The sequence below is a fragment of the Suncus etruscus genome, chromosome 9 (genome assembly GCF_024139225.1).
Source record: "Suncus etruscus isolate mSunEtr1 chromosome 9, mSunEtr1.pri.cur, whole genome shotgun sequence".
Classification (NCBI taxonomy): Eukaryota; Metazoa; Chordata; class Mammalia; order Eulipotyphla; family Soricidae; genus Suncus; species Suncus etruscus.
In genome coordinates, this window is record NC_064856.1 from 59,155,816 (window position 1) to 59,182,050 (window position 26,235).

At 41.0% G+C, this 26,235-nt stretch overlaps 2 protein-coding genes and 2 non-coding genes across 4 annotated transcripts in view; 2 read left to right on the forward strand and 2 right to left on the reverse strand.

Annotated features, from left to right (window-relative positions):
- Positions 1-26,235, forward strand: part of IPO7 (importin 7) — a 63,083-nt gene that overhangs the window by 21,049 nt on the left and 15,799 nt on the right. Inside the window, exons 5-17 of the mRNA XM_049780995.1 lie at positions 4,057-4,213; positions 6,340-6,429; positions 10,230-10,324; positions 10,425-10,509; positions 12,861-12,995; positions 15,084-15,183; positions 16,359-16,435; positions 16,575-16,691; positions 19,172-19,261; positions 19,694-19,859; positions 20,044-20,204; positions 22,737-22,865; positions 26,129-26,195. Of these exons, the coding sequence (XP_049636952.1) occupies positions 4,057-4,213; positions 6,340-6,429; positions 10,230-10,324; positions 10,425-10,509; positions 12,861-12,995; positions 15,084-15,183; positions 16,359-16,435; positions 16,575-16,691; positions 19,172-19,261; positions 19,694-19,859; positions 20,044-20,204; positions 22,737-22,865; positions 26,129-26,195 (1,469 nt within the window). The remainder of the gene's footprint in view (positions 1-4,056; positions 4,214-6,339; positions 6,430-10,229; positions 10,325-10,424; positions 10,510-12,860; positions 12,996-15,083; positions 15,184-16,358; positions 16,436-16,574; positions 16,692-19,171; positions 19,262-19,693; positions 19,860-20,043; positions 20,205-22,736; positions 22,866-26,128; positions 26,196-26,235) is intronic.
- LOC126018988 (complex III assembly factor LYRM7-like) lies at positions 1,508-1,870 on the reverse strand. Its single transcript, XM_049781109.1, is given in 2 exon segments — positions 1,508-1,624; positions 1,626-1,870. Coding segments are annotated over 2 exon segments (318 nt in total). The 5' UTR covers positions 1,848-1,870; the 3' UTR covers positions 1,508-1,528.
- On the reverse strand, positions 12,063-12,195 carry LOC126019395 (small nucleolar RNA SNORA51). Its single transcript, XR_007499116.1, has one exon. It is a non-coding gene; the product is annotated as a small nucleolar RNA SNORA51 (small nucleolar RNA).
- LOC126019254 (small nucleolar RNA SNORA23) lies at positions 19,437-19,619 on the forward strand. Its single transcript, XR_007498988.1, has one exon. It is a non-coding gene; the product is annotated as a small nucleolar RNA SNORA23 (small nucleolar RNA).

Here is a 26,235-nt window from a genome sequence, read left to right on the forward strand (position 1 = left end):
GTGGCCAGAGGGAATAATGGTACAGTAGGTAAGGTGCTTACCTTGTTTGTGGCCTATCTTGATTCAATCCCTGGCATCCCATATGATTCACTTAAAGTTCTTAAATAGAGTAGTCCATGAGTACAGAGCCAGGAGTAAGCTCTGAGTACAACCAGGTGTTGCTGCTCCAAAACAAAAACAAAACCACATAACCTTTGAAAGTGTATTCTCAAGACCCAGTGAGATAGTTTAAGAAGTAAAATACCTTGCATACTTCTGATTCTGGGTTACTTTCTTAGGCCATGTGTCACTACTGAGCGTGGCTACAAAGTTTAAAATAAAAAAAAAGTGAAGTGTATGCTAGGATTGTGAAAGCACAAGTGTCTAGGATGTTAAATATCTAGGACTATAGAGCACTTAACACGTCAGGCCAGGCAGCCCTGGCTACCTCTTCATGTTGCAGGGTCGTTTGATTAAAATTTATTTTTGATTTGGTAGTCATACCCAGCAGTGTTCAGAGGCTATTCTTGGCAGTTGCTTGTGGATCATCCTTGTGCCAAGGATCAAACCTAGTACAAATGTCCTGGCACAGTATATCACTGCCATCTGCCATACTATCTTTACAGCTTCCATTTATTTTTTAGTCATTAGTGTGAATGTTTTCTTTCTTTTTTTGGGGGGGCTGCACTGGTGATGCTCGGGTTACTCCTGGCTATGTGCTCAGAAATTGCTCCTGATTTGGCGGACCATGTGGGACGCCAGGCGATCAAACCATGGTCCGTCCTAAATCAGCTGCGTGCAAGGCGGCTGTAGTGCTTGCACTATGGCTCCACCATGTTTTTATTATTTTTTATTTTTTTATATCTATTTATTTATTTTTTGTTTCTTTGGGTCACACCTGGTGGCGCTCAGGGGATACTCCTAGCTCTACGCACAGAAATTGGTCCCGACATTCTTGGGGGGCATATGGGATACCGGGATTTAAACCACCGTCCTTATGCATGCAAGGCAAACACCTTACCAGTATGCTATTTCTCCGGACCCTATTTTTCATTCTTTTTTTAAAATTATTTTTTTTTTTGCCAGAGTTATATATTTTTAAGTTAAAAAGTACATACAAGGGCCCAGAGAGATAGCGCAGCAGTGTTTGCCTTGCAAGCAGCCGATCCAGGACCAAAGGTGGTTGGTTCGAATCCCAGTGTCCCATATGGTCCCCTGTGCCTGCCAGGAGCTAATTCTGAGCAGACAGCCAGGAGTAACCCCTGAGCACTGCCGGGTGTGGCCCAAAAACCAAAAACCAAAAAAAAAAAAAAAAGTACATACAAGGACTTGCTTTTTTTTTTTTTTTTTTTGGTTTTTGGGCCACACCCTGTGACGCTCAGGGGTTACTCCTGGCTATGCGCTCAGAAGTTGCTCCTGGCTTCTTGGGGGACCATATGGGACGCCGGGGGATCGAACCGCGGTCCGTCCTAGGCTAGCGCAGGCAAGGCAGGCACCTTACCTCCAGCGCCACCGCCCGGCCCAAGGACTTGCTTTTATCTTAGAAAATTCACTGTTTCTGAGTTGGTGAATCACAGTATGGTACATTTTCTACAAGAAGATCTTTCCTTGGGACCAATTTCAGTGTATTATGTTCTGTGTGAATGAATGCCTTGTACGACTGATGTTCTGAGTATCAGTTCAACGTCAGAACCCATTTTTATTAGCTCTTCTATTTTCTTAGGAGAAGTTTCATTTTTATTACTTTTGAATTTTTCATTTATCTTTATTCTAGCTGCTCTTAGTGCTTTGATATCATTTTTAAAAACTTCTTGTCTGGTCCTGTGCAATGTTTTAAAGAGCTGTAAAACCTTGGCTGCCTGGCCCATGGCTTTCCCGGCCGAAGCCACCGCCTCACCTTTTAAAATTATTTTTATTTATTTGTTTATTTATTTATTTTATTATTGATGATTTACTTTGGTTCACATTTCTCCTAGTAGAAAACCTTTATTTAAATTTAACTTTATTTTGTTTTGTTTTTGGGTCACACCCGGCAGTGCTCAGGAGTTCCTCCTGGCTCTATGCTCAGAAATCACTCCTGGCAGGTTCGGGGGACCATATGGAATGCCGGGATTCGAACCACCGTCCTTCTGCATGCAAGGCAAATGCCTTACCTCCATGTTATCTCTCCGGCCTCTATTTGATTTTATTTTTGGGCTACACTGATGATGCTCAGTGATTATTCCTGGCATGATGGTTAGGAATTACTACTGGTGGGACTTGGGGGATATGAGGTGCTGGTTGGCCAAGTACAAGGCAAGTGTCCTACATGCTGTACTATCTCTTGACCCTGTGCACATGCTTTGCTTGTTGAGTGCCTAGGTTCAATCCATAGATATTTTCCCAGCATCACTGGGGCTATCCCTGAACATGGAGTAAACTGAGCACCAATATCAACAATAAATGTTATTAGCAAATAACTAGGCATAGTATTATATATTGCTTTCTGAAATTAAACACTGTGCTTTATAGATAAAAATTTTTTTGTTGTTGAACCAAGCCCTGCTTTGCTCAATGCTGACTCCTAGCTCTATGCTCAGAGATTACTCCTGGAAGGGTTGTGGTATCATATTGGGTGCCACCGATCAAACCTGGGTTGATCAATGCAAAGTAAGCACCCTTCCTTAACACTGTATTAGCTGTACTATTTATTTGTTTTTTGGCTTTTTTTTTTTTTGAGCCACACCCTGTGATGCTCAGGGATTACTCCTGGCTATGCGCTCAGAAATCACTCCTGGTTATATGGGACTTTATGGATCGCCAGGGGATCGAACCGAGGTCCGTCCTGGGTCAGCCATATGCAAGGCAAATGCCCTACTGCTGCGTCATCACTCCGGCCCATCATGTTGGGTTTTTAAAAGGTGAAATCTACAGAGAATATGACTCAAGAAATACATCTGGGGGCTGGAGAGATAGCACAGTGGTAAGGCCTTGCATGCAGCTGACCTGGCTTGGGGGACCAAGCTATACTATTTCTAAGGGCCTTTTAGAACTTTTGATTCAATGCTCTTGAATGTATAGTTACCCAAGAATGATAATGATGTAGTAAGTTGTAAATAGATAAGCTGACACATATATTCTGATAAATAAATTCTGTTCTGTAGTCACTCATCAGTTGTATCAATATTCACAAATAAAGACAGCATAGTGTGAAGTAGTTAAAAGGGGAAACCTTGGGGCTGGACAGATAGCATGAAGGTAAGTGAGCCTAGAGCCAGGAGTAACCTCTTAGCACTGCCGGGTGTGACCCAAAAAAACCAAGAACCAAAAAACGGGGGGCCCTGAATTTTGATTGTCAATGTAAATTCTTACAAATTATATTGGAAAAGTGTAGAATTAAATAATTAACGATGTTGCTGGATGGAGATGGATGGATGGAGAGACCTTTCTCTGCCATCCCAGGCCACGTGGCTCTGCAACCCCCTTCAGCCGGCGGGTCTGGAGGTTCTTGAGAGCGGTGGTTATTGAACTCACTCACTTCAGGAAGTATCAGCTTAATTCATAACCTATTCACCACATGTGTGGCCTATATCATAACCTTTTAAGCATTCAGCCATTGTTAGCTAGCCCTGCATTTTAACTCCTTTCAGCCATCTTCCCTTTGATCTTCATGTTGGCCAAAGACCAAAGGGCCAAAAGCCCTCATCCTCTCTAGATAAGGTCAAAGCCTTATCTACCCCTTCCAAGACCCCTCCCTGAAATGGGCGGGTCTCAGGTAGATACACCTAAATCCAGGGTGGAGTCACAGAAAAGTATTAAACATTTCTGTGTATTCTGCCATAGAAGATAAGGGTGGATAATGAAGGACATTGAAGAACATTGCCTTAAGTTATTCTCAGTAAATATTAAATACTCAATTGTGTTTTTTCTCAAGTTTCCTTTTCTTGTGGTTTGGTTACCATATTAGGTTCACATTTTTCTAGCTATCTCAAGTTAGGAAGTTTTTGCTTATATTTATGTGAACAAATAGTTTAAATTTATACCATATATTATTTGGAGATAAATTCTTACAGAATTAGTTTGTATTCCTACCCAAAGGTATAAGAAACCAGAAGAACGAAGTCCATTGATAGCAGCAATGCAGCATTTTCTGCCAGTTTTGAAGGACCGTTTTATCCAGCTTCTTTCCGATCAATCTGATCAATCTGTCCTCATCCAGAAACAAATTTTCAAGATCTTTTATGCTCTTGTTCAGGTAATTTTATTTGATATTATTTTATGTATTTACTTTCATTTTTGGGCAACACCTGCTGGTGATCATGGAGTTACTCCTGGCTAGTTTGGGGGAATCATATGGGGGTGCTGGTAATTAGATCCACATCATGCAAGGCAAATTCCCTACCTGCTGTACTATTGCTCTCACTCCTCCAGTAATTTTTTTTTTTTTTTTTTTTTTTTGGTTTTTGGGCCACACCCGGTGGTGCTCAGGGGTTACTCCTGGCTGTCTGTTCAGAAAAAGCTCCTGGCAGGCACGGGGGACCATATGGGACACCGGGATTCGAACCAACCACCTTTGGTCCTGGATCGGCAGCTTGCAAGGCAAACGCCGCTGTGCTATCTCTCCGGGCCCCAGTAATTTTTTTTTAGGAGTTGGTTGGGCCATACTTAGAGGAACTTAGGGATTATTCCTAGCTCTGTGCCCAGAAATCACTCCTGGCAGGCTAGGGACCATATCAGATGCCAAGCATTGGACCTGGGTCAACCATGTGTGAGGCAAATGTCCTACTTGGCTGTACTATTGCTCCAGCCCCATGCCCCTCCAGTAATTTATTTAATACTTTGTTTTGGAGGGGCCATACCCCTAGCTCTGTGCTTAAAGTTCACTCATAGTTGTTTTTAGTGGAACATATGCTATTCTAGGAGTCTAACCAGGGTCTGCCTATGTAAGTAAAGACCTTAAACCGGGTGTGGGTGTAGGTGGGTGGTATTTGGCTTCCTTTGTTTTTGGATTCATTTTTGTTTTGGGCACATACCTGGCAGTGTTCAAGGGTTAACTCCTTTCTCTACTCAGAAATTACTCTTGGCTTGGGGAGGTCCATATGGGATGCCAAGGATCAAACCTCAGGTCTACAGATTACAAGGCAAACATTCTGCCCACTATAGTGTTGACTTTTTTAAATCATTTCTTTTGTATGAGAAATCAGCCTACCATTTGTCACATTAAAAGGTATAGGGGATCAAATCTAGATTGGCTGCCTGTATGGCAAGCACCTTGCCTGTTCTGCTATTGTTCTAGCCCCAAGTGTATTATTTTTCTTGTCGTTAAGTACCAAAAGTATCATCAGTATGTAACTAAAGAGTGCTTAAACATCAAAACAAGTACATTTCCCCAATACATAAACAACTTAATACATTTTTCTTTTTCTTTTTCTTTTTCTTTTTTTTTTTTTTTTTTCCACACTTGTTTGATGCTTAGAGGTTACTCCTGGCTAAATGCTCAGAAATTGCCCCTTGCTTGGGGGGACCATATAGGACATGGAGGGATCAAACCGCCGACCTTCCTTGGCTAGCGCTTGCAAGGCAGATACCTTACCTCTAGCGCCACCTCGCCATCCCCTACATTTTTTCTTAATCACCAGTAGGGAAGCTTTCCAACCAGCACTAATTGGCCCAGCTTTTTAGTCTTTAGTTTCAGCAATATTGAGAGCCATCAGGGGTATACCTGGCAGTACTTGGGTAACATGTGGGGCTCATACTAGGGGTCCTTGCATGGAAGATATGCTCTCAACACTTAGTTGATCTCACTATTTGTACAATTTATTTTAACATAATTTGAATAAGATTAGTAAGTTAGTAGAGTAGATAAGGCACTTTGCCTTGCATGTTGCCAATCTGTTTTTGATCTCTGACACCATGTTTGATCCCCTGAACTTTGCCAGGAATTATCCCTGAGTACAGAATCAGTATTGAGCATACTGAGTGTGCCCAGGTGGAGCTAATGCTAGGGAGTAAGGAAGGGAGAGGGAGAAGAGGAAATGGAAGAGAATGAAGGAGGAAAGAAAGAGAGAGAAGAGGAGAGTGAAGAGAGAAAGAAAAGAGGGAAAAAGAGGAGAAAGAGTGGGGGAGAGAAAAAAAGAGGACAGGAGCAGTTATTTTATCATTATTTATTAATAATCAAGTCAGCCAGGTAAGAAAATTGCTTATTATGTAGGTGCTTGCCTTGCAAACCGCTGACTTGGGTTCAGTCTAAACAGCCATATACCTTGAGCACTGCCAGTGCAACTCAAAATACAAAATAGAAATACTTTTTTGTAGGTATTAAAGAAAGTACGGTTTTAGGGGGGTGCTAAGAATTTAAGAGATATTCTTTTTTTAATTTAGTACACGCTACCATTGGAGCTGATAAATCAACAGAATCTGACTGAATGGATAGAAATCTTGAAGACTGTTGTGAACAGGGATGTACCAAATGTAAGTTTCTTTTTATTCTTATATTGCTAAAGTCAACTATAATAGAATCAAGAGACTTAAACTTGAACAATCTAAACTTAAAAGGGCCTGGTATACTGGCAGGCCAGGGGGCACAATGGTGGTATAGAATGCATTCTGGGTTCACTGGTGGTGGGAAGGGCCCTGACTCACTGCATATTTGAAATTCAATTATGAAGAATTCTGTAGATCACAATTGTTTAAATAAAATTAAAAATAATTTGGAAACCGGAGAGAGAGCGCAGCGGTAGGACATTTGCTTTGCATGCAGCCAAACCAGGACAGATAGTGATTTGAAACCCATCATCCTATATGGACCCCTGAGCCTGCAAGGAGAAATTTATGAGCACAGAGCCATGTGTAACCCCTGAGCTCTGCCGGGTGTGACCAAATTAACCCCCCCAAATTAAAAAATTAAAAAAAAAGGAAATTAATTTACTTGGGGGGTCACACCCAGTTATGCTCAGGGGTTACTCCTGGCTATTCGGTCAGAAACCACTACTGCCTGGGGGACCATATGGTATGCCAGGGATTGAATCTACGTCTGCCTCGGTTAGCCATGTAAGGCAAATAGTCCTATTGCTGTGCTTACCACTTCGGCCTCATACTGTCTATCTTTTTTTTTTTTTTTTTTTTTTTTGGGTCACACCCGGCAGTGCTCAGGGGTTACTCCTGGCTCCAAGCTCAGAAATTGCTCCTGGCAGGCACGGGGGACCATATGGGACGCTGGGATTCGAACCGATGACCTCTTGCATGAAAGGCAAACGCCTTACCTCCATGCTATCTCTCCAGCCCCATACTGTCTATCTTAATTATTATATATGTTTGTTAACTTGTTGAGATTTTATGACCATATTTACTCACAGTTTATTTTGGGGGGTTGGGTTTTGGGGTCACACGTGGATGTGCTCGGGTTACGCCTGGCTCTGCACTTATAACTGGAGGACTATATGGGATGCCGAGAATCAAACTGGAGTCTGATGGTGGCTGCGTGCAAGGCAAACATCATACTGCTGTGCTATCCTCTACCCCCACCCGCTCTATTTTTTTTTGTTTGTTTGTTTGTTTTTGGGTCACACACCTCAGTGCTCAGGAGTTACTCCTAGCTGGTTCAGGGAACCATATGGGATGCTTGGATTCGAACCACCATCCTTCTGCATGCAAGGCAAATGCCCTACCTTCCATTCTATCTCTCTGGCCCGCCCACTTCATTTTTTCTTTTTCTTTTTTTTTTTAAGTTGTTTTAGGCATGTGATAAATTTTGCAGAATGTGATACTGGGAGTCAAACCTGGGACTCCACCATGAAAGGCAAAATTGACTGTTCACACAGTTTTACTCTTTGATGCTCCTTGGGAATTGCTCATCAGGAATTGCTCATCATTCACTTCCTTGCATTCCTTGCATGGCACTCAAATATTTTTCAGTAGAAAGAATCCGGAACGTGGAAGGCTAACACCCTAATCACTGACAGTATAGTGCTTTGCACACAGCCAACCCGGCATCCATTTTAGTCCCCACACCCTCCAAAAGTGATTTCTCAGTGCAGAACCAGCTATGTATTATATATAGTTGACCGGTAATGGATTAAGAAAAGACCGTTTAGGGGCCAGAGATAGAGTAATAATGGGTGAGCATAGCCAGAAAAAAAAAACGGGGAGAGTAAGGAGAGGGAATCATACTTTTGTATGGCTTTTAGGTAATTTCTGTTTTGCATCTCTAGACATTACAATCTTTTACTTACTAAGGCATGCTATTAAGCCAGGGCTTACTCCTGGCTCTCTGCACATCGATCATCTCTATTCATGCTCGAACCTTATGGGTTTCCAGGAATTGTACCCATTTGGCTGTCTAAGGCAGGTGACCCATACTCTTTATTTATGGACCTCAAATAAAATTTTTGAATAGACGTACACATATTTTCCCTTAAACTTTTCTTAATTTTCTTTTTAGTTTTCAATTGTATGTTTGTAGGATTCAGCTACTTCATGTGCATTTTAAAATGCAAATAGCATTATCCATACTATGTAGTTTAAAATGTGTATATATACTTTTAAAAATAAAAAGTTACACAGTTGGATTTTTTTGTAGTTTTTGTTTTGGAGCCACAACTGGCGATAGTCAGAGCTTACTGCTAGCTATGCTCTGCTCTTAGAAATTCCTTCTGGCGGGGCTGAATACCATATGGGATGCTGGAGATCAGCCTGCATCAGCTGTGCCTTAGAGGCCTATCCGCTGCCAGTGGTCAGCAAGCCGCGGCTCTTAAGCCACATGCGGCTCTTTACACTTTTGTTTTTGGTTTTTGGTTTTTGGTGTTTGGGTCACACCCGGCATTGCTCAGGGGTTACTCCTGGCTGTCTGCTCAGAAATAGCTCCTGGCAGGCACGGGGTACCATATGGGACACCGGGATTGGAACCAACCACCTTTGGTCCTGGATCGGCTGCTTGCAAGGCAAACACTGCTGTGCTATCTCTCTGGGCCCCTCTTTACACGTTTTTTTTTGGGGGGGGGGATCTTTACACTTTTTAATGTGGCTCTTCTGTGTGTCGGGCAGCTGCTCCAGGAGTCAGGACTCTGCTCCTAGCCTCTATCAGTGCGCGCCCTGTGTGGCTCTCAAAATAAATTTCAATCGTGGTTTGGTGAGATTTGGCTCAGTTGAAAAAAAAAGGTTGGGCCCGGAGAGATAGCACAGCGGCGTTTGCCTTGCAAGCAGCCGATGCAGGACCAAAGGTGGTTGGTTCGAATCCCGGTGTCCCATATGGTCCCCCGTGCCTGCCAGGAGCTATTTCTGAGCAGACAGCCAGGGGTAACCCCTGAGCAATGCCGGGTGTGGCCCAAAAACCAAAACCAAAACAAAACAAAACAAAAGAATAAAAAAGGTTGCCCACCACTGTGCTAAGGGATCATTCATGGTGGGGCTGTGGAGGATCATATGCAGTGCCAGAATGAAGTCTGTTGTATACAAGGCAAGAGTGTTATACTATGTACTAGCTCTGTGGTCTAGTGCCAACTCTTGTGTTTCAATCCTTATGACTTCAGTCCTTTAGACCGATAGAAATATGCCAGAGTCCAAATCCAGCAAAGTCAAAAAAATTTTTTTGTTTGTTTTGGGTTTGGGGTTCATACCAGGTGGTGCGGGGATGTGTGTCAGTGGAAACCATTGATTGCAGAGTTGAACTATGAAGAGAAGACAAAGTTGAACCCAAAGTTGAACTTTTTTTTGTTGGGGGGCCATACTTGGTGATTCTCAGGGGCTACTCCTGGCTATGTACTCAGAAATTGCTCCTGGCTTAGGGGACCATATGGGATGGTGGGGATCGAACGCAGTCCACTCTGGATCAGCCACATGCAAGGCAAATGCTCCTGGCTTGGGGGACCATATGGGATGCTGGGGGATTAAACCACAGTCAGGAGCGATTTCTCAGTGCATAGCTAGTAATAACCCTTGAGCGTCAAATTATATGACCCCCAAAACAAAAAAAAAGTATAATGAACAGTAGTGTGAAATCCTGGGACTTGAGTAAAAATGGTTAAATAAAAAGTGTATGCTTTATAATCTGGTACAGAGACATTGGGAATACTTACAAAATGACTGTCCTGCCTTTGTTGGCTTCTCATATTAAAAGAAGCATGTCTAAGAATTATGGGGACCATGAGGTGATGGTGCCTGTTATAGAGCCCACGACCTCTCCATACAAGGCAAATGGTCTTTTTTAAAGTATTGATTTTTTTATGACTTTTGACTTGTTCTGATTCTCTGAATTCGTATTCTTTTCTTTAAAGGAAACACTTCAAGTTGAAGAAGATGATAGGCCCGAATTGCCATGGTGGAAATGTAAAAAGTGGGCTTTACACATCTTAGCTAGGCTTTTTGAAAGGTAAGGCCAACAAAATATGTGATAATTGAACTTTATTTTTAAGTCTCTCACTTTGTAATGCTAATTCAAATGGCCAATGTATGTCTTATTATTATTTTAGGTATGGAAGTCCTGGGAATGTTTCCAAGGAGTATAATGAATTTGCTGAAGTATTTCTAAAGGCATTTGCTGTTGGTGTTCAACAAGTAAGTCCAAGATAACTTTTTTTAGTAGAATGACATTTGTTTCTGTCTTATTTATTTCTAGTGTCTATTGTATCATTCCTTTATCAGGACCATCAACATTAATTAACACAACATTAGTTAATATTAACATTTAAATGATAATGTTTATAATATCTTGGTTTTTGGGCCACACCCTGCAATGCTCAGGGGTGACTCCTGGCTGTCTGCTCAGAAATAGCTCCTGGCAGGCACGGAGGACCATATGGGACACCGCGATTGGAACCAACCACCTTTGGTCCTGGATCAGCTGCTTGCAAGGCAAACGCCGCTGTGCTATCTCTCTGGGCCCATGAAACATTTTTAAAAAGAGGAATTAAATTGCTACACATTTTTTATTTTTTTATTTTTTATTTTTTTGGTTTTTGGGCCACACCCGGTAACGCTCAGGGGTTACTCCTGGCTATGCGCTCAGAAGTTGCTCCTGGCTTGGGGGACCATGTGGGACGCCGGGGGATCAAACCACGGTCCGTCCAAGGCTAGCGCAGGCAAGGCAGGCACCTTACCTCTAGTGCCACGGCCCAGCCCCCATTTTTTATTTTTGATTAAAGTGGATAACATATTTTCATAGTAATATTTTAGGTACATATTAACATGCTACACAGTTTTTACTAATCCTTTTAATATCTGGCTTGATTAAAAAAAACATTGTTGGTAGGGCCAGAGAGATAGATGTCAATTATCTTCCTTAATTTGATGATTCATTTTGTAGAAGAATCTGTGGTAACTATAATTTCTCTTCCAAAAGTATGTGATTGTGGCCGGTTAGTATAAGAAGAGTTCAAGCACTTGCCTTATACTTGGCTGCTTTGGTTCAATTTTAAACTATACTAGGAATATCCCTAGTCACTGAGCCAAGAGTAAACCCATATTACCTTAGCCGTAACCTCTCACCTAAACTATGACCTCAACCTTAAATCCTACCCTCATCCCCAAAGTATATACCTAGTGTTTGTGAGAAGTTACTCTTAAAGCTTTTCTCTCCCAAACATTGCAATTAATGTTTAGTAGAAGTGCTGCCATTTATAATATATATTGCAATTTTATCCATTTGGGTGGGTTTTTTTGTGTATGTGTGTGATTATTATTAGATCATTTCCAATTATGCTTGGACCAGTAGCCATACCCAGGGACCAGCCAAAGTCAGACTTAACTGGTGCATAAAGCATTCCTAGGGATTGCATTCAGGGTCTCACATATTTTAGGCACATGCTTTATCATTTTGAGCTGTCTCCTCCAATTCTGTAAGAGAAGCTTGATGAATTATAATTAGGTAGATGTAGAGAATATGATAACTATTAATCTCTTAGCACCATTCTGTTAATTCATGTTAGGAATAAAAATTTTTTTTCACCATTTATATCTTACTATGTTTCAAGTGTCTGCACCCATTTCTCCTGGCTATGCGCTCAGAAATCGATCCAGGCTAGGGGGATCATATGGCGGTTCGTCCTAGGTTAGCGCATGTGCAAGGCAGATGCCCTACTGCTTGGCGCCACTATTCCAGCACCTATTTTTTTGGTCCCCCAATTCATAATACAGACCAGGCAAAGGGCCTGGGTTGAGGTGTATATGGGGTGCATTTATTGTGCTTCCTCTTTCTATACAGTCAGTGTAAAAGAACACGCCTGTGGTAAGAATTGGGAGCCTTTTCTTTTTCTTTTTCTTTTCTGATTTTTTTAAAATATATATATAAACATCCTTCACCAGTGCAACATTCCCATGACCAATATCCCAAGTGTCCTTCCTCCCCACCCCACACCAGCCTATACTCTAGACAGCCCCTATTATTTGATAATTTTTAAAGTCAGAAACGAGCTGGTAATTCCAGGTTGGATGTGTGCAGAGTGCAAGTGCCTTACCCACTGTATTATATCTGCTATACTGTGCCTCAGCCCAATTTTTTGTTGTTTGGTCTACTTGTTTTGGGGCCACACCCAGTGGTACTTAAGGGTTACTTCTGGCTCTTCACTCAGAAATGACTCCTGGATGCCATGAATCAGCCTTCCCACTGTACTATCACTCCAGCCCCCAGCACCCTTTTTTAATAAAGGAAAAATAACTGATTTTGAGTGCAGAGCTAGGAGTAACTCCTGAGCACCATTGTGTTCATAGGCTTTTTTATTTTGTACTTATCAGAAACTACTTTTTCACATTATTCCTTTGATTTATTTAAATATGATTGGTTCAACATAATTTTAAGAGCACTTTATTTTTAGAAAAATGTGGTGGCTCTCGTTGAAGACCCGGGTATTTAAATAAATATTGGGTATTCTAAATTACATGTGCCTAATTTAATTTTTTTTTCCCTAAAGGTTTTGTTGAAGGTATTATATCAGTACAAGGAGAAGCAATATATGGCTCCTCGAGTTCTACAACAGACATTAAACTATATTAATCAAGGAGTTTCCCATGCCCTCACCTGGAAGAATCTGAAACCTCATATTCAAGTAATTAAAAAAATGTTTGTTTTTAGAGCATCATGTTTTATCTTATTCATAATTGGATTTTAGCCATACAGTGTTCCAGTACCACTCCTGCCACCAGTGTTCCCAGGTTCCCCTCTTTTACCTCCCCACCCCAGCTGGTAATTGTTTGTTTTAATCTGAATGGAGTTTTTGTTTGTTTTTAGAACATATGATGAAAATAACATTTGCTGTTATAAAGGTTGAAAACATGTTTTGTATTAGCTTTTTAAATCCGATGGTTGAGAAAAATACTAAAGGTATTTTATGATTACAATATATGTATATTGTAGGTGGACACACTTAGGGATCCTTTTGTTGGTAATCAGAGAACCCAGGGACCTCACCCCATTTGGTCTTATGGTATTGCTTGCCCTACTAGCTATACTGTCTTTCCAGAATCTTTTGATATTTAGTTTGTTATGTATGTATGTTTGTTTGTTTTTTAACTTTTTTTTTGGTTTTTGGATCACACCCAGCCACGCTCAGGGGTTACTCCTGGCTCTGTGCTCAGAAATCGCCCCTGGCAGGCACGAGGGACCATATGGTATTCGAACCACTGAATCCTTCTGCATGTGAGGCAAAGGCCCTACCTCAATGTTATCTTTCCGGCCCATGGTTTTTTTATTAACTTTTTTTTTTTTTTTGGTTTTTGGGCCACACCTGGTGGTGCTCAGGGGTTACTCCTGGCTGTCTGCTCAAAAATAGCTCCTGGCAGGCATGGGGGAGCATATGGGATTTGAACCAACCACCTTTGGTCCTGGATCGGCTGCTTGCAAGGCAAACACCACTGTGCTATCTCTCCAGGCCCTTTTTATTAACTTTTAAGAGACAGGGTCTCTCTGTTGCCCAGGCCAGAGTACAGTGGCTATTCACAGGTGTGATTCCCACTATGGGAGCTTTGACCTGCTTCGTTTCTGACCTGGGCTGGTTCACCCTCCTTAGGCAACCTGGTGAACCCCCAAGGGGAGCTATAAACTTAGTGCTAGCGCATAACAGCCCAGAACTCCTGGACTCGAGGGATCCTCTGACCTTAGCCTCCCAAGTAGCTCGGACTATAGGCACGTGCCACCATGCCCGGCATTTATGTTTGTTTTTACTGTTTTGGTGCATTCTAGCTCTTCTCATGGCATTTGCCTGACTCTTTGCTTAGGGATTACTCCTGGAGAGAGGAGAAAACCATATGCAGGGTATTAAAATTGGGCTTGATGGTATGATAGGCCTATTACCCACTTTGTCATTCTGGACCCTTGTTTATTTTTTGATCTATTAACATTTTCTTTTGGGTTCTGAATAGTCATTTTAAGTTAGGTAATTTGGAGTAATTAAATGTTCTATAAAAAATTCACTTAGAGAAATGTGAGGGGAAAGAAAGATATGAGTTATACATTCAAATGAGAACATTGGCTTATCCAGCATGAAAAAGGCCTCATTAGATTGGTTTTGGGGGTCACACCTGTCAACGCTCAGGGTTTACTTCTCTTCTCTGCACTCAGAAGTTGTTCCTGGCAGGCTCGGGACCATATGGGATGCCGAGATTTGAACCAGTTTCTGTCCTATGTTGTCCGTGTGCAAGGCAAAAGCCTTAACGCTGTGCTATATCGCTCTGGCCCTATCTGTATTAGTCTTTGAGTTACAACTTAAGGATTTGATAGACTCAAATATCACACTGTATTTTCTCAGAATTCATAACCTGCCTGTATAACTGTCATTGTGTAATTGTTCTACAGATGGTAGGTATATATGCTGTTGTTGGTTTAAGAATGCATTTCTTGGGGTTGAAGTGATAGCACAGTGGTAGGGTATTTGCCTTGCACGCAGCCGATCCATATGGTCCCCTGAGCCTGCCAGCAACAACTTCTGAGCGCAGAGTCAGGTGTAAACCCTGAGTGTTGTGCGCATAGCCAGTTTTAACCTCTGAGCGTCACCGGGTATGCCTCCCCCCAAAAATGCATTTCTTAAATTTTTTCATTTTATATACATATGATTATGTGATTTTTAAAGATAGAAATGTGAAGGTTTCGCTTTTCAGGCTGAGTTAAGGTTGTTACTTTCTTAACTTTTAAATTGCAGGGCATTATCCAAGATGTTATTTTTCCATTGATGTGCTATACAGATGCTGATGAAGAACTTTGGCAAGAAGATCCTTATGAATATATACGCATGAAGTTTGGTAAGCTATTTTATATATCTAAAATTTGCGGAATAATAGTGGCTCACCTTTGGTTCTGGAAACACTTTATTTTGTTGTTGCTTTTGTGTTCCCTAATGGTTAGGGACTGTTTGGCTGTTTCAGTAATTGCTGGCAGTTCTCAGGGGGCGACCATACAAGTGCCATGGATTTGAACCAGGTCAGCTAAATGCTTAAACCCTGTAATATGTCTCACCCCCATTTCTGTTTTAAATTTTTTTTTTTTTTTTTTTTTTTTGGTTTTTTGGGCCACACCCAGCGGTGCTCAGGGGTTACGCCTGGCTGTCTGCTCAGAAATTGCTCCTTGCAGGCACGGGGGACCATATGGGACACCGGGATTTGAACCAACCACCTTTGGTCCTGGATCGGCTGCTTGCAAGGCAAACACCGCTGTGCTATCTCTCCGGGCCCCTGTTTTAATATTTTTTTTTTTATATTCTTTCGACTTTAACAGAGTATTTATTATGCCAGTTGATAATTACATTTTATTTTTAGCAGACATGAATAAAGTTATATTAGCAAGTTGTGAATGTTGAGGTTCTGGCAGGGCTCAGAGATCATATTTGATACTAGGGATTTAACCAGGTTTGGCTGCTTGCTAGACACATGCCTTTCTTGTTTGCTGTACTGTATCTCCAGTCTCCAATCTGTAGATAGTTTTACCCTTTAATAGTTTAAAGTGTCTGAAGTAATACTGTTAGATATTATGTTGGAAATCATGTTTGAAGATTAAGGAAAAAAAAATTTTAGGTTCAGTTTTAAAGAGATCATAAAGTAATTAAACTTCTTACCTTACATGCAGTTGACCTAGTTCAGTCCCTGACACTATATAGAGTCCAGTCCTCCAAGAACTGCCAGGAATGATCTTTGAGTATAGAGGCCAGAGTAAACCCTGAATACTGTCAGTTATAGACCAAAAGACCAGTGCAAACTTATTAAATAGGACAATAACAGAGGTAAAGGCTTTTGTTTACATGCATCTAACAGACCTCTCTCTATTCATTCCCAGAAGCACATGTGACTCCTAGTCTGTCAGCTCTGAACAATATTGGTTGAGGCCTAAGAAACAAAATATTTTATATTGAGCATTATTTGTAAATTATGTGAAAATATTGAAATTGACATTTTATTCATTAATTTTCAATTTTACTGTCTAGATGTGTTTGAAGATTTCATTTCTCCTACTACTGCTGCACAGACGCTTTTGTTCACTGCCTGTAGCAAGAGGAAAGAGGTAGATTATTTAGCTTTTACTTATCTTTGTATTAATGTTTAAAGTTTAAACAGTTTTAAACATTAACTATACATGTTTATAATGTATTTTTAGATTATTGGGTTATCCAGGTAAATATTATTTTCTTCTTTTAATAAAGGTATTGCAGAAGACTATGGGATTTTGTTACCAAATTCTAACAGAACCAAATGCTGATCCTCGAAAAAAAGATGGTGCCCTACATATGATTGGCTCTTTAGCTGAAATACTTCTTAAGGTATTTCTTTGATTGACAAATATTAATTTATTTCAGGGGAAATTCTCCAAGATGCTGCCCAGGGACTTCCAGCAATCTCAGTCTGTTGGACTTGTGTTCAATATGACAGGGATTATCCAGTTACCCTGATAGTGCTCAGGGGCCTTCAGGACCATACAAAGTGATGCCCTAGGGACCATTTGGTTTCAGGAAACAAATTGGAGTCATTCTGCACCATAGCACCTTTCTGTACTATCTCTGGCCTTCAGTTTTCTCTCTTTGTTTGTTTGCTTTTGGATCATATCCACTGTTGCTCAGGGTTACTCCTGGATTTGTACTCAGGAAATCACTCCTGGCAGTTTTTCAGAACTATATGGAATGCCAGGGATCAAAATCAGGTAGGCTGCATGAAAGTGGTAGGCTAGATTACTATTCAAGCCTTTTTAGTTTTCGGACCACATCTAGTGGTGTTACTCTAGGCTCTGTGCTCAGAAATCACTCCTGGCAGGCTCGGGATCAAAGGAGGTGCTGGGTGGGAGTTGAACCCAGGTTGGCCGTGTGCAAGGCAAATACCCTATTGCTGTGCTATTATTTGGCCCAATCCAACCTTTTTTTATCATATAATTTTGATTTTGGCCTCACTCAACAATGTTCAGGGCTTACTTCTTTCTTTGCAATGGAAACCATATGGGAAGCCAGGGTTTGAACCTGGGTCTGTTGTGTGCTAGCAACTTACCAACCTGCTATACTATGTCTCCAGCTCTGTTTTTTGTAGGTCTCTGCCCCATCTCTTCACTTAGAAAGTACAAATAAAAACAGTAATTTATTGTTGTGAGGGTTGTTAACTTTGAGTGAGTACTTTAACACATTAAATCTCTTTTCTTTTTTTTTTTTGTTTGTTTGTTTGTTTGTTTGTGTCCACACCCAGCGGTGTTCAGGGGTTACTCCTGGTTCTGTGCTCAGAAATCACTCCTGGCAGGCACAGGGCACCATATGGGATACCGGGACCCAGAACCACTATTGGTCCTGGGTCAGCTGCTTGCTGTGCTATCTCTCTGACCCCTCTTAACTTTATTATTTATTTACTTATTTATTTTTGTGGGAGGCCACACCCAGTGATGCTCAGGGGTCACTCCTGGATACGTGCTCAGAAATCACTCATGGCTTAGGGGGCCATATGGACTCGGGAGGATCAAATGCCGATCCGTCCTAACACTACCATTTGTACCAATGTTCCAGCCCCTTCACTTTTTTTTTAAACTGAATTTTAGACTTGAACAAATTTCAGTAACCAAAAATAAAACCCTATTACTCTTCACTTAAAATCAGTATTGTTGGGGCCAGAGTGGTGGCACAGGCTGCGTTCTGTCCCCCAAGCCAGGGGCGATTTCTAAGCATATAGCCAGGAGTAACTCCTGAGTGTCACCAGGTGTGGCCCAAAACCCCTCCCCCAATATCAGTTGTCAAAAACAAGGAAATCTGGACCAAAGAGATAGTACAAGGCTAAAAGTGCTTGCTTTGTATGCAACCTTTGTATTTCTATCAATCCTCCAAGACAGTGAGTGTATCTACTTAGTCAAGCATAGAGCCAGGAAATAATCTTGAGCATATAGGATATGCCTCTTCTCCCCTATAGGGAAAAATTAGCCCCTTTTGTTTCTTCATTCTGAATGTATCCTAAAGATGTTGTTGTTGTTTTGGTTTGGGGCCACACCATGGGCCTCACGGGTTTAATCCTGGCTCTTTATTCAGATGGGGGGGGGTGCATATGGGGTACTGTGGAAATGAACCCAGATTCCTCTTGGATCTGCCGAATGCAAGGCAAACACCCTTACTGCTGTGCTATCACTCCGGCCCCTATCCTCATTTATTTATCGTCTTGGCTCAATCTTTGGTTATTTGGGTATATTTCTTGCTCATTTTAGTTTTGACACATCCAGTGATGCTTGAGTATATATTATTGGCCCAGTGCATGGTATGTTACTCCTTACGATTTTAGGGGATCATGTATTTGTTGTCAGGTTCCTGAATCTGCACTTAGGGATTACTTGGGTGGGACTCAAGGGTACTAGGGTTTGAATCTGAGTTTGTGGCATGCAAGAGGCCTTCCTACTTATTTTCTCTATCCCCAATATTTGGTTTTGAAATAATGGTCATGGATAAGATACTTGATATTTATCCTGGTGTTCAGGAAACTGTTTCTTTGGCCAGAATAATTGTTTTTATAAATATTTAAGTACAATTTTTATTGTTCCTTGTTTTGGGCTGCACTTGTCAGTTCTAGTAGCTATTCCTTACTCTGCTTGGGTGTCATTTATCATAGTGCATGGGGAACTTTGTGGAGCTCAGGATCAAACGTAGGTTTCCCACAGCAATCTTGTGGTTAAGCCCTTTGAGCCATCTCCTCAGCAGCATTATTATTAATTTTAGCTAGGTCTATATATATCATATGAGATAACTATATTTTGAATTGTTTGTAAAATAATTGTATATATTTACAGAAAAAGATCTACAAAGATCAGATGGAATACATGTTGCAGAACCATGTATTTCCTCTCTTCAGCAGCGAACTAGGCTACATGAGAGCAAGGGTATGCTTTAAAATTGTATTGTTTTATAATAGTTTTATTTTTATCTTTTGTGAATTAAAGATTTTTTGTTTTGTGGATGACTTAAATGTTTAATATATTTTGTTATTGAAATTTAAAATGTACTTTATAACCTGTTTTTCCTTTACACTTCTTTTTAAAAAATCTTTAAATGGCTGCAATAATGTGTGCATAGCTTTCATCTGTGCCTGATAGCAGTATCTGTTTGTGTTTTGCATTCAGATCTTGCTATTCACACAAACATAAAGTAGCCAAAGAGTAAACTTGGGATCATAGTACTGGTCTAGTGTTGTCTTTTCAGACATCTACCACTGACCAGCCTCCAAATTCCCACACATGAAACTATGGTTATTGTACTTCAGGGGTCTGTATGTATCTTTAGTGGTTGACTGCAGTTTTTTTTTTTTTTTAAAGGCATGCTGGGTCCTTCATTATTTTTGTGAAGTTAAGTTCAAAAGTGACCAGAATTTGCAAACAGCATTAGAGCTGACAAGAAGATGTCTGATTGATGATAGGGAGATGCCTGTAAAAGTTGAAGCTGCCATTGCTCTTCAAGTATTGATCAGTAATCAGGAAAAAGGTAAAAGGGTTTTTTATATATATATATATATATATATATATATATATATATATAATGCATTTTATTAAGAATTTTAGAAAACTAATGTAAAAGTGATTTTTTTTAAAGTGATTTTTATTACAGTTTAAAGTGACAGATTTTAAGAAGCATTGGCTGGTTTGGCTAACTATTTTTTCTTTTTCAGCCAAGGAATATATCACTCCATTCATAAGACCTGTAATGCAGGCTCTTCTTCATATTATACGAGAAACAGAAAATGATGATCTTACTAATGTAATTCAGAAAATGATATGCGAGTATAGTGAAGAAGTTACTCCTATTGCTGTAGAAATGACACAACATTTGGTACGTTTGAAACATTTCTTTTTTTGTTTGTTTGTTTTTCGGGTCACACCCTGCAGCGCTCAGGGGTTATTCCTGGCTCTATGCTCCTGGCAGGCTTGGAATACTATATGGGATGCCGGGATTCAAACCTTCTGCATACATGCAAGACAAAACAAACGCCTTACCTCCATGCTATCTCTCCGGCCCTGAAACATTTCTATTTCAAGAAGTTAATGGGAAAATTTTTTTTCCTAATTCTTTTATTAAGGCACTCAATTACAAATTTACTCTGTGTGGAGATTTTTTGGTGATGTTCAGGAATTAATATTCCTGGTTGGTTGGCCCCTTGCAGGGCAAATGTTCTATCTTCTGTACCAGGGGTCCTCAAACTTTTTAAACGGGGGGCCAGTTCACTGTCCCTCAGACCATTGGAGGGTCTGACTATAGTAAAAATAAAACTTATGAACGAATTCTTATGCACACTGCATATATCTTATTTTGCAATGAAGAAACAAAACAGATACAAATACAATATGTGGCCTGCGGGCCATAGTTTGAGGACCACTGTATAATTGCCCCAACCTCTCATAGTTGAATTTAGGCATACTAGATCCACAAAAGCCTCTAGGTTTTAATTCCTATATTCATTAAGTGTAGAATATATATTTTTTATTTTTTTATTTATTGTTTCTTTGGACTTTCTTTTTTCTTTCCTTTTCTTTTTGTTGGGGGTGTTTGGGGGTCACACCCTGCAGTGCTCAGGGGTTACTCCTGGCTCCACGCTCAGAAATTGCTCCTGGCAGGCTTGGGGTACCATATGGGATGCCGGGATTCGAACCACCGTCCTTATGCGTTTAAAAACGCCTTACCGATGTGTTACTTAGGCTACTCTCTTAGTTATTCTTGGGAACCTTTGATGCCACTTTTTTTTTTAACTTTATTTATGGGGCCGGAGCAGTGGCACAAGCAGTAAGGTGTTTGTTTTGCATGCTGCTAACCTAGGACAGACCTCGTTACAATCAAGCCAGGAGCAATTCCTGAGCACTTAGCCAGGAGTAACCCCCGAGCATCACCTGTTGTGGCCCAAAAACCAAAAATCTTTATTTATTGATTGATTTGTTTTTGGCCCACACCCTGCAGTGCTCAGGGAGTACTTCTGGCTCTGCACTCAAAAATCGCCCCTGGCAGGTCAGGGGCCACATGGGATGCTGGTAATCGAACCAGGTCCCTCCCGAAACATGGCAATGTGTGGATCCCTTGTGCTATCCCACCCCCCTAAAAGAAAAAGCCTGTGCTCAATCCGTGGAGTAGTCTCTCCAACTATTTTTGTTAGTTTGGTTTGGGAGTTGATGCTTTTTTGTTTTTATTTTTAGGTATTAGAAAACATCAATATATCTATAGTTATTTCTATTCATGTTCCTTATATAATGATTTCTTTGAAGATTTTTATATTTGATTTAAAGTCGAGTATATTGTTCCCCTCCTTCAATCTTCTTGTCAAGATAATAAACTAATATCTCACATTTGTTAAGCAAGCATTCTTCTGCTGGCCACAACTCAGGACAATTCTAAAAATATACTGATTTAGTTAAGACCCTTTTTTGTTTGTTTTGTATGTTTGTTTGTTTTTGGGCGGTCACACCCAGCGGCGGTCTGGGGTTTCTCCTGGCTCTATGCTCAGAAATCACTCCTGGCAGGCTCTGGGGACCATATGGGATGCCGGTATTTGAACCACCATCCTTCTGCATGCAAGGCAAACACCCCACCTCCATGCTATCTCTCCATCTCCTAGTTAAGACCCTTCATTTTTTTTTGTTTGTTTTGTTTTTTTTGTTTTTTGTTTTTGGGCCACACCCAGTAACGCTCAGGGGTTACTCCTGGCTATGTGCTCAGAAGTCGCTCCTGGCTTGGGGGACCATATGGGACACCGGGGGATCGAACCGTGGTCCGTCCAAGGCTAGCACAGGCAAGGCAGGCACCTTACCTTTAGCGCCACCGCCCGGCCCCAAAGACCCTTCATTTCTTAGGATTTCTTTTAAAATTATTAATTTGTTGGGGTGGGGAGTCTCTGTCACTTCCAGTGCCACCCGATGGTGCCTGGAGTACCATGAGGAGGGACACCAATACTACCCCTTCCTCACCCTATCTAGAGTTGGATTTTTTGGTGGTTGGGGTAGGTAGACAGGAGAGGTTGGCACAGTACCCAATACTCCTGCTGTATGGGAGGCTTGGGATCAAGGTGGAGTTGGCCACATGCAAGCAGATGTCCTACTCACTATATATACTCACAAGTCTGGCTCTTGAGCTGAAATTAAAAAAAACTTGGATGAGTAATTGTTTTTAGTTTAGTTTTTTTGGGTTTTGTTTGTTTTTTTAGTTTTATTTTTGATATTTTTCAATTTCACCTACAAGTACTATTGCCCTTACGAATCATTTCCGCATGCATTCTTCCTGCACTATCGAGGCATTATCATTTGGGATACCAAATGGATTAATGTAACTGGGTTAATGCAACTTTGATGCAAGCTTAAATTATATTCTATTTGAATCTAGGCAATGACATTTAATCAAGTCATCCAGACAGGGCCAGATGAAGAAGGAAGTGATGACAAAGCTGTTACTGCTATGGGAATTCTAAATACTATTGACACACTTCTTAGTGTAGTTGAAGATCATAAAGAGGTAAGCCATTCCTTAGCATCTGATCTAAGTCAGGGCCTAGGACTTAGATTCTCTGTTCATCTTAGATGTCTTTTTTGTTTGTTTGTTTGTTTGTTTTTGGGTCACACCGGGCAGCGCTCAGGAGTCACTCCTGGCTCTGCACTCAGAAGTTGCTCTTGGCTGGTTTGGGGAATACTTGGGATGCTGGGAATCAAACCTGAGTCTGTCCGGTGTTGGCGACATGCAAGGCAAACGCCTTACCATTGTGTTCTAGTCCCTCATCTTAGATATCTTGATTTTAGTCTTCTAAACTAGTAACTAGTAACCCCGGTGGTGCTCAGGGGTTACTCCTGGCTCTGTGATCAGACATTGCTCTTGGCAGGCTCGTGGACCATATGGGATGCCGGGATTCGAACCGTCATCCTTCTGCATGCAAGGCAACGCCTAGCCTCCATGCTATCTCTCTGGCCACATGAGATTAATTTCTAATAAGCATTTCAATTTTTCTAGCATTAGGAATACGAAAGGAAATTACTTATATCCTCATATCGAGGTTTAGGAATTTTGGGTTTTTTTTTCTTTTCTCAAATTTAGTAATGGATATATTTATCCAAGTTTTTTGTTTGTTTTTGTTTTGAGACCTCATTCAATGATGGATTTATTCCTTAGTTCAGGGTTCACTCACGTTGGTAGTGGTTAGGGGATCGTATACAGTATTGGAGTAAAAATGGAGTAGGCAGCATTGAAGGCAGCCAATTTATTTAACCCCTACTCTTTTATTTTGGGGTGAATCATCATGGCATACTCTGCCTCTGAGCTAAGGAATCACTTCTAGTGGATTCAGGGAATGCCTGATTAAACCTGGGTATACCACATGCAAGGCAAACACCTGATTTATAGTACATATCCAGCATCATAAAGACTTATTTGTGGTTCCATGCTCAGGGATTATTCCTGACAGTGTTCTAGGCACCATATATGGTGATGAAGATCAAACCCAGTTTTACCTTGTATCCACCATCTTTCTATAGTGCAACATTTACATTTTCAGATGGTTTTGTGTTTTTGGACCACTCCTGGCACTGCACTGGTTGTGACAGGAATTGAACCTAGGTTGTGGGCAAGGCAAGAACATTACTCTCTCCGTACTATCACTTTGGCCTTTAAATTGGTTTCTAATTGTGATATTTTGGGGGGGGGTACACCTGGTGACGCTCAGAATTACTCCTGGCTATGCTCTCAGAAATCATTCCTGGCTTGGGGAACCATATAGGACGCCAGGGGATCGCCTTATGCCCTGTGCCACTGCTCCAGCCCTTACTGTGATAATCTTATTATTTACTTAGAGTGGATCTGTACTACCTTACCATCACCATATTTATGATAAAACATTTTGGTTTTGCGTGCGCCCCCCCTCCCTTAATTGGGAATGAATCACATCCAAGCAGTACTGGGGGGAAGGGGGAAGGGTTTGAGTTACATTAAAATTCTATGCTGGGGTTTATTTTGGGTGATGCTTGGGGCACTACATTGTGTCATTGGTTTTTGTTGTTGTTTGCTTTAAATAATTTAATTGAATTACAGTGAGATACAGTTAGTTGCAAAGTTGTTGATGATTTTCAGCCATACAATGTCTGTCCAAACACCCTTCACCAGTGTACATTTCTCACCACCAGTGTCCCCCTGCTTCCCTCCAACCCCTCTTTTTTTTTTTGTGTGTGTGTGTTTTTTTGGGTCACACCCGGCAGTGCTCAGTGGTTATTTCTGGCTCCAGGCTCAGAAATTGCTCCTGGCAGGCACAGGGGACCATATGGGGCGCTGGGATTCGAACCGATGACCTCCTGCATGAAAGGCAAATGCCTTACCTCCATGCTATCTCTCCAGCCCCACCAACCCCTCTTTTTACTCCTTTTTCCTTTATACACTATGGTTTGCAATATTGTTGCTAAAGGGTCACATACATATCACTTTATCTCCTGTTATACACTCAGTTCTTATCCAAAGGGTGATAGTTTCCAACTATAGACATTTGTCATAGTAGTAGTAGTAGTAGTCCCTTCTCTGGCCTAATTGCAATTCTCTGCTATTTATGGCAAGCTTCCTATCATGGACTGGTCCTCCTGACCCTCTTCTATTTTCTTGGCTATCATTGCCATACTGTCTTTCTGATATATATTCCAGAAATGAGTGTCTATCCTCTCCTTCTGACTCATTTCATTTATCATAATACTCTACATTATAATCTGTGTATAAACAAATTTCCTGATTTCATTTTTCCTAACAGCTGCATAGTATTCCATTGTGTTAGATTTTCCACAGTTTATTTGTCCACTTACCTGTGCATTTGAGTTGTTTCCATATTCTAGCTATTATGAATGGTGCTGCAATGAGCATAGGGGTCAATGCCAGTGTTTTAACTTTGCCCTCTTAGTCCTTTTTCCCCCCTTTTTGGGCCACATCCTGTGACACTAGGGGTTACTGCTGGCTATGTGCTAAGAAATCACTCCTAGCTGGGGGGACCACATGGGACACTGGGGATCGATCCAGGTGTGTCCTGGATCAGCTGTGTGCAAGGCAAACCCCTATCTGCACTATCCCTCCTGCCCTTTAATCCTATTTTTTCTTTATAATTTTATTCTTTTGGACCAGAGTGATAATACAGCAGGTAAGGCACTTGGCTGTTCTGTAACCATCATCATGTTATCTTATTTTATTGTTTTCTTTTGAAAACTAAAATAGTAATGATGGTTTTTTAAAGTTGTTTTAGTTATGCACTCTGGATACAAAAGTCAGGTTTCAGTCATACAATGTACACCATCTTTCACCAGTCAGTACACACTTCCAAACACCAATATCTCCCATTTCCCTCTCCACCCTCTTGTCTCTAGGGCAGGCAGTTTGCTTCTGTCTGTCTGTCTGTCTCTTCCTCTCTCTTCTCTCTCTCTCTCTCTTTGTTTTTTTGTTTTTTTTTTTTTGGGGGGGGCTACACCTTGTTTTGGGTTTTTTGTTTTGTTTTGTTTTGTTTTTGGTTTTTGGGCCACACCCGGCGGTGCTCAGGGGTTACTCCTGGCTGTCTGCTCAGAAATAGCTTCTGGCAGGCACACGGGACCATATGGGACACCGGAATTCGAACCAACCACCTTTGTTCCTGGATCGGCTGCTTGCAAGGCAAACGCTGTTGTGCTATCTCTCCGGGCCCTCAATATGAATGATTTAGTATTGTATTTAATAGTTTACAATTTTATGCTGTGTGTAATTTCATGTAGATTTTTCCTTTCTTTCAGATAACCCAGCAGCTTGAGGGAATCTGCTTACAGGTCATTGGAACTGTTTTACAACAGCATGTTTTAGGTAAGAAACTTGTGCTTCAAAAAAGTCAATGCTATTTAAC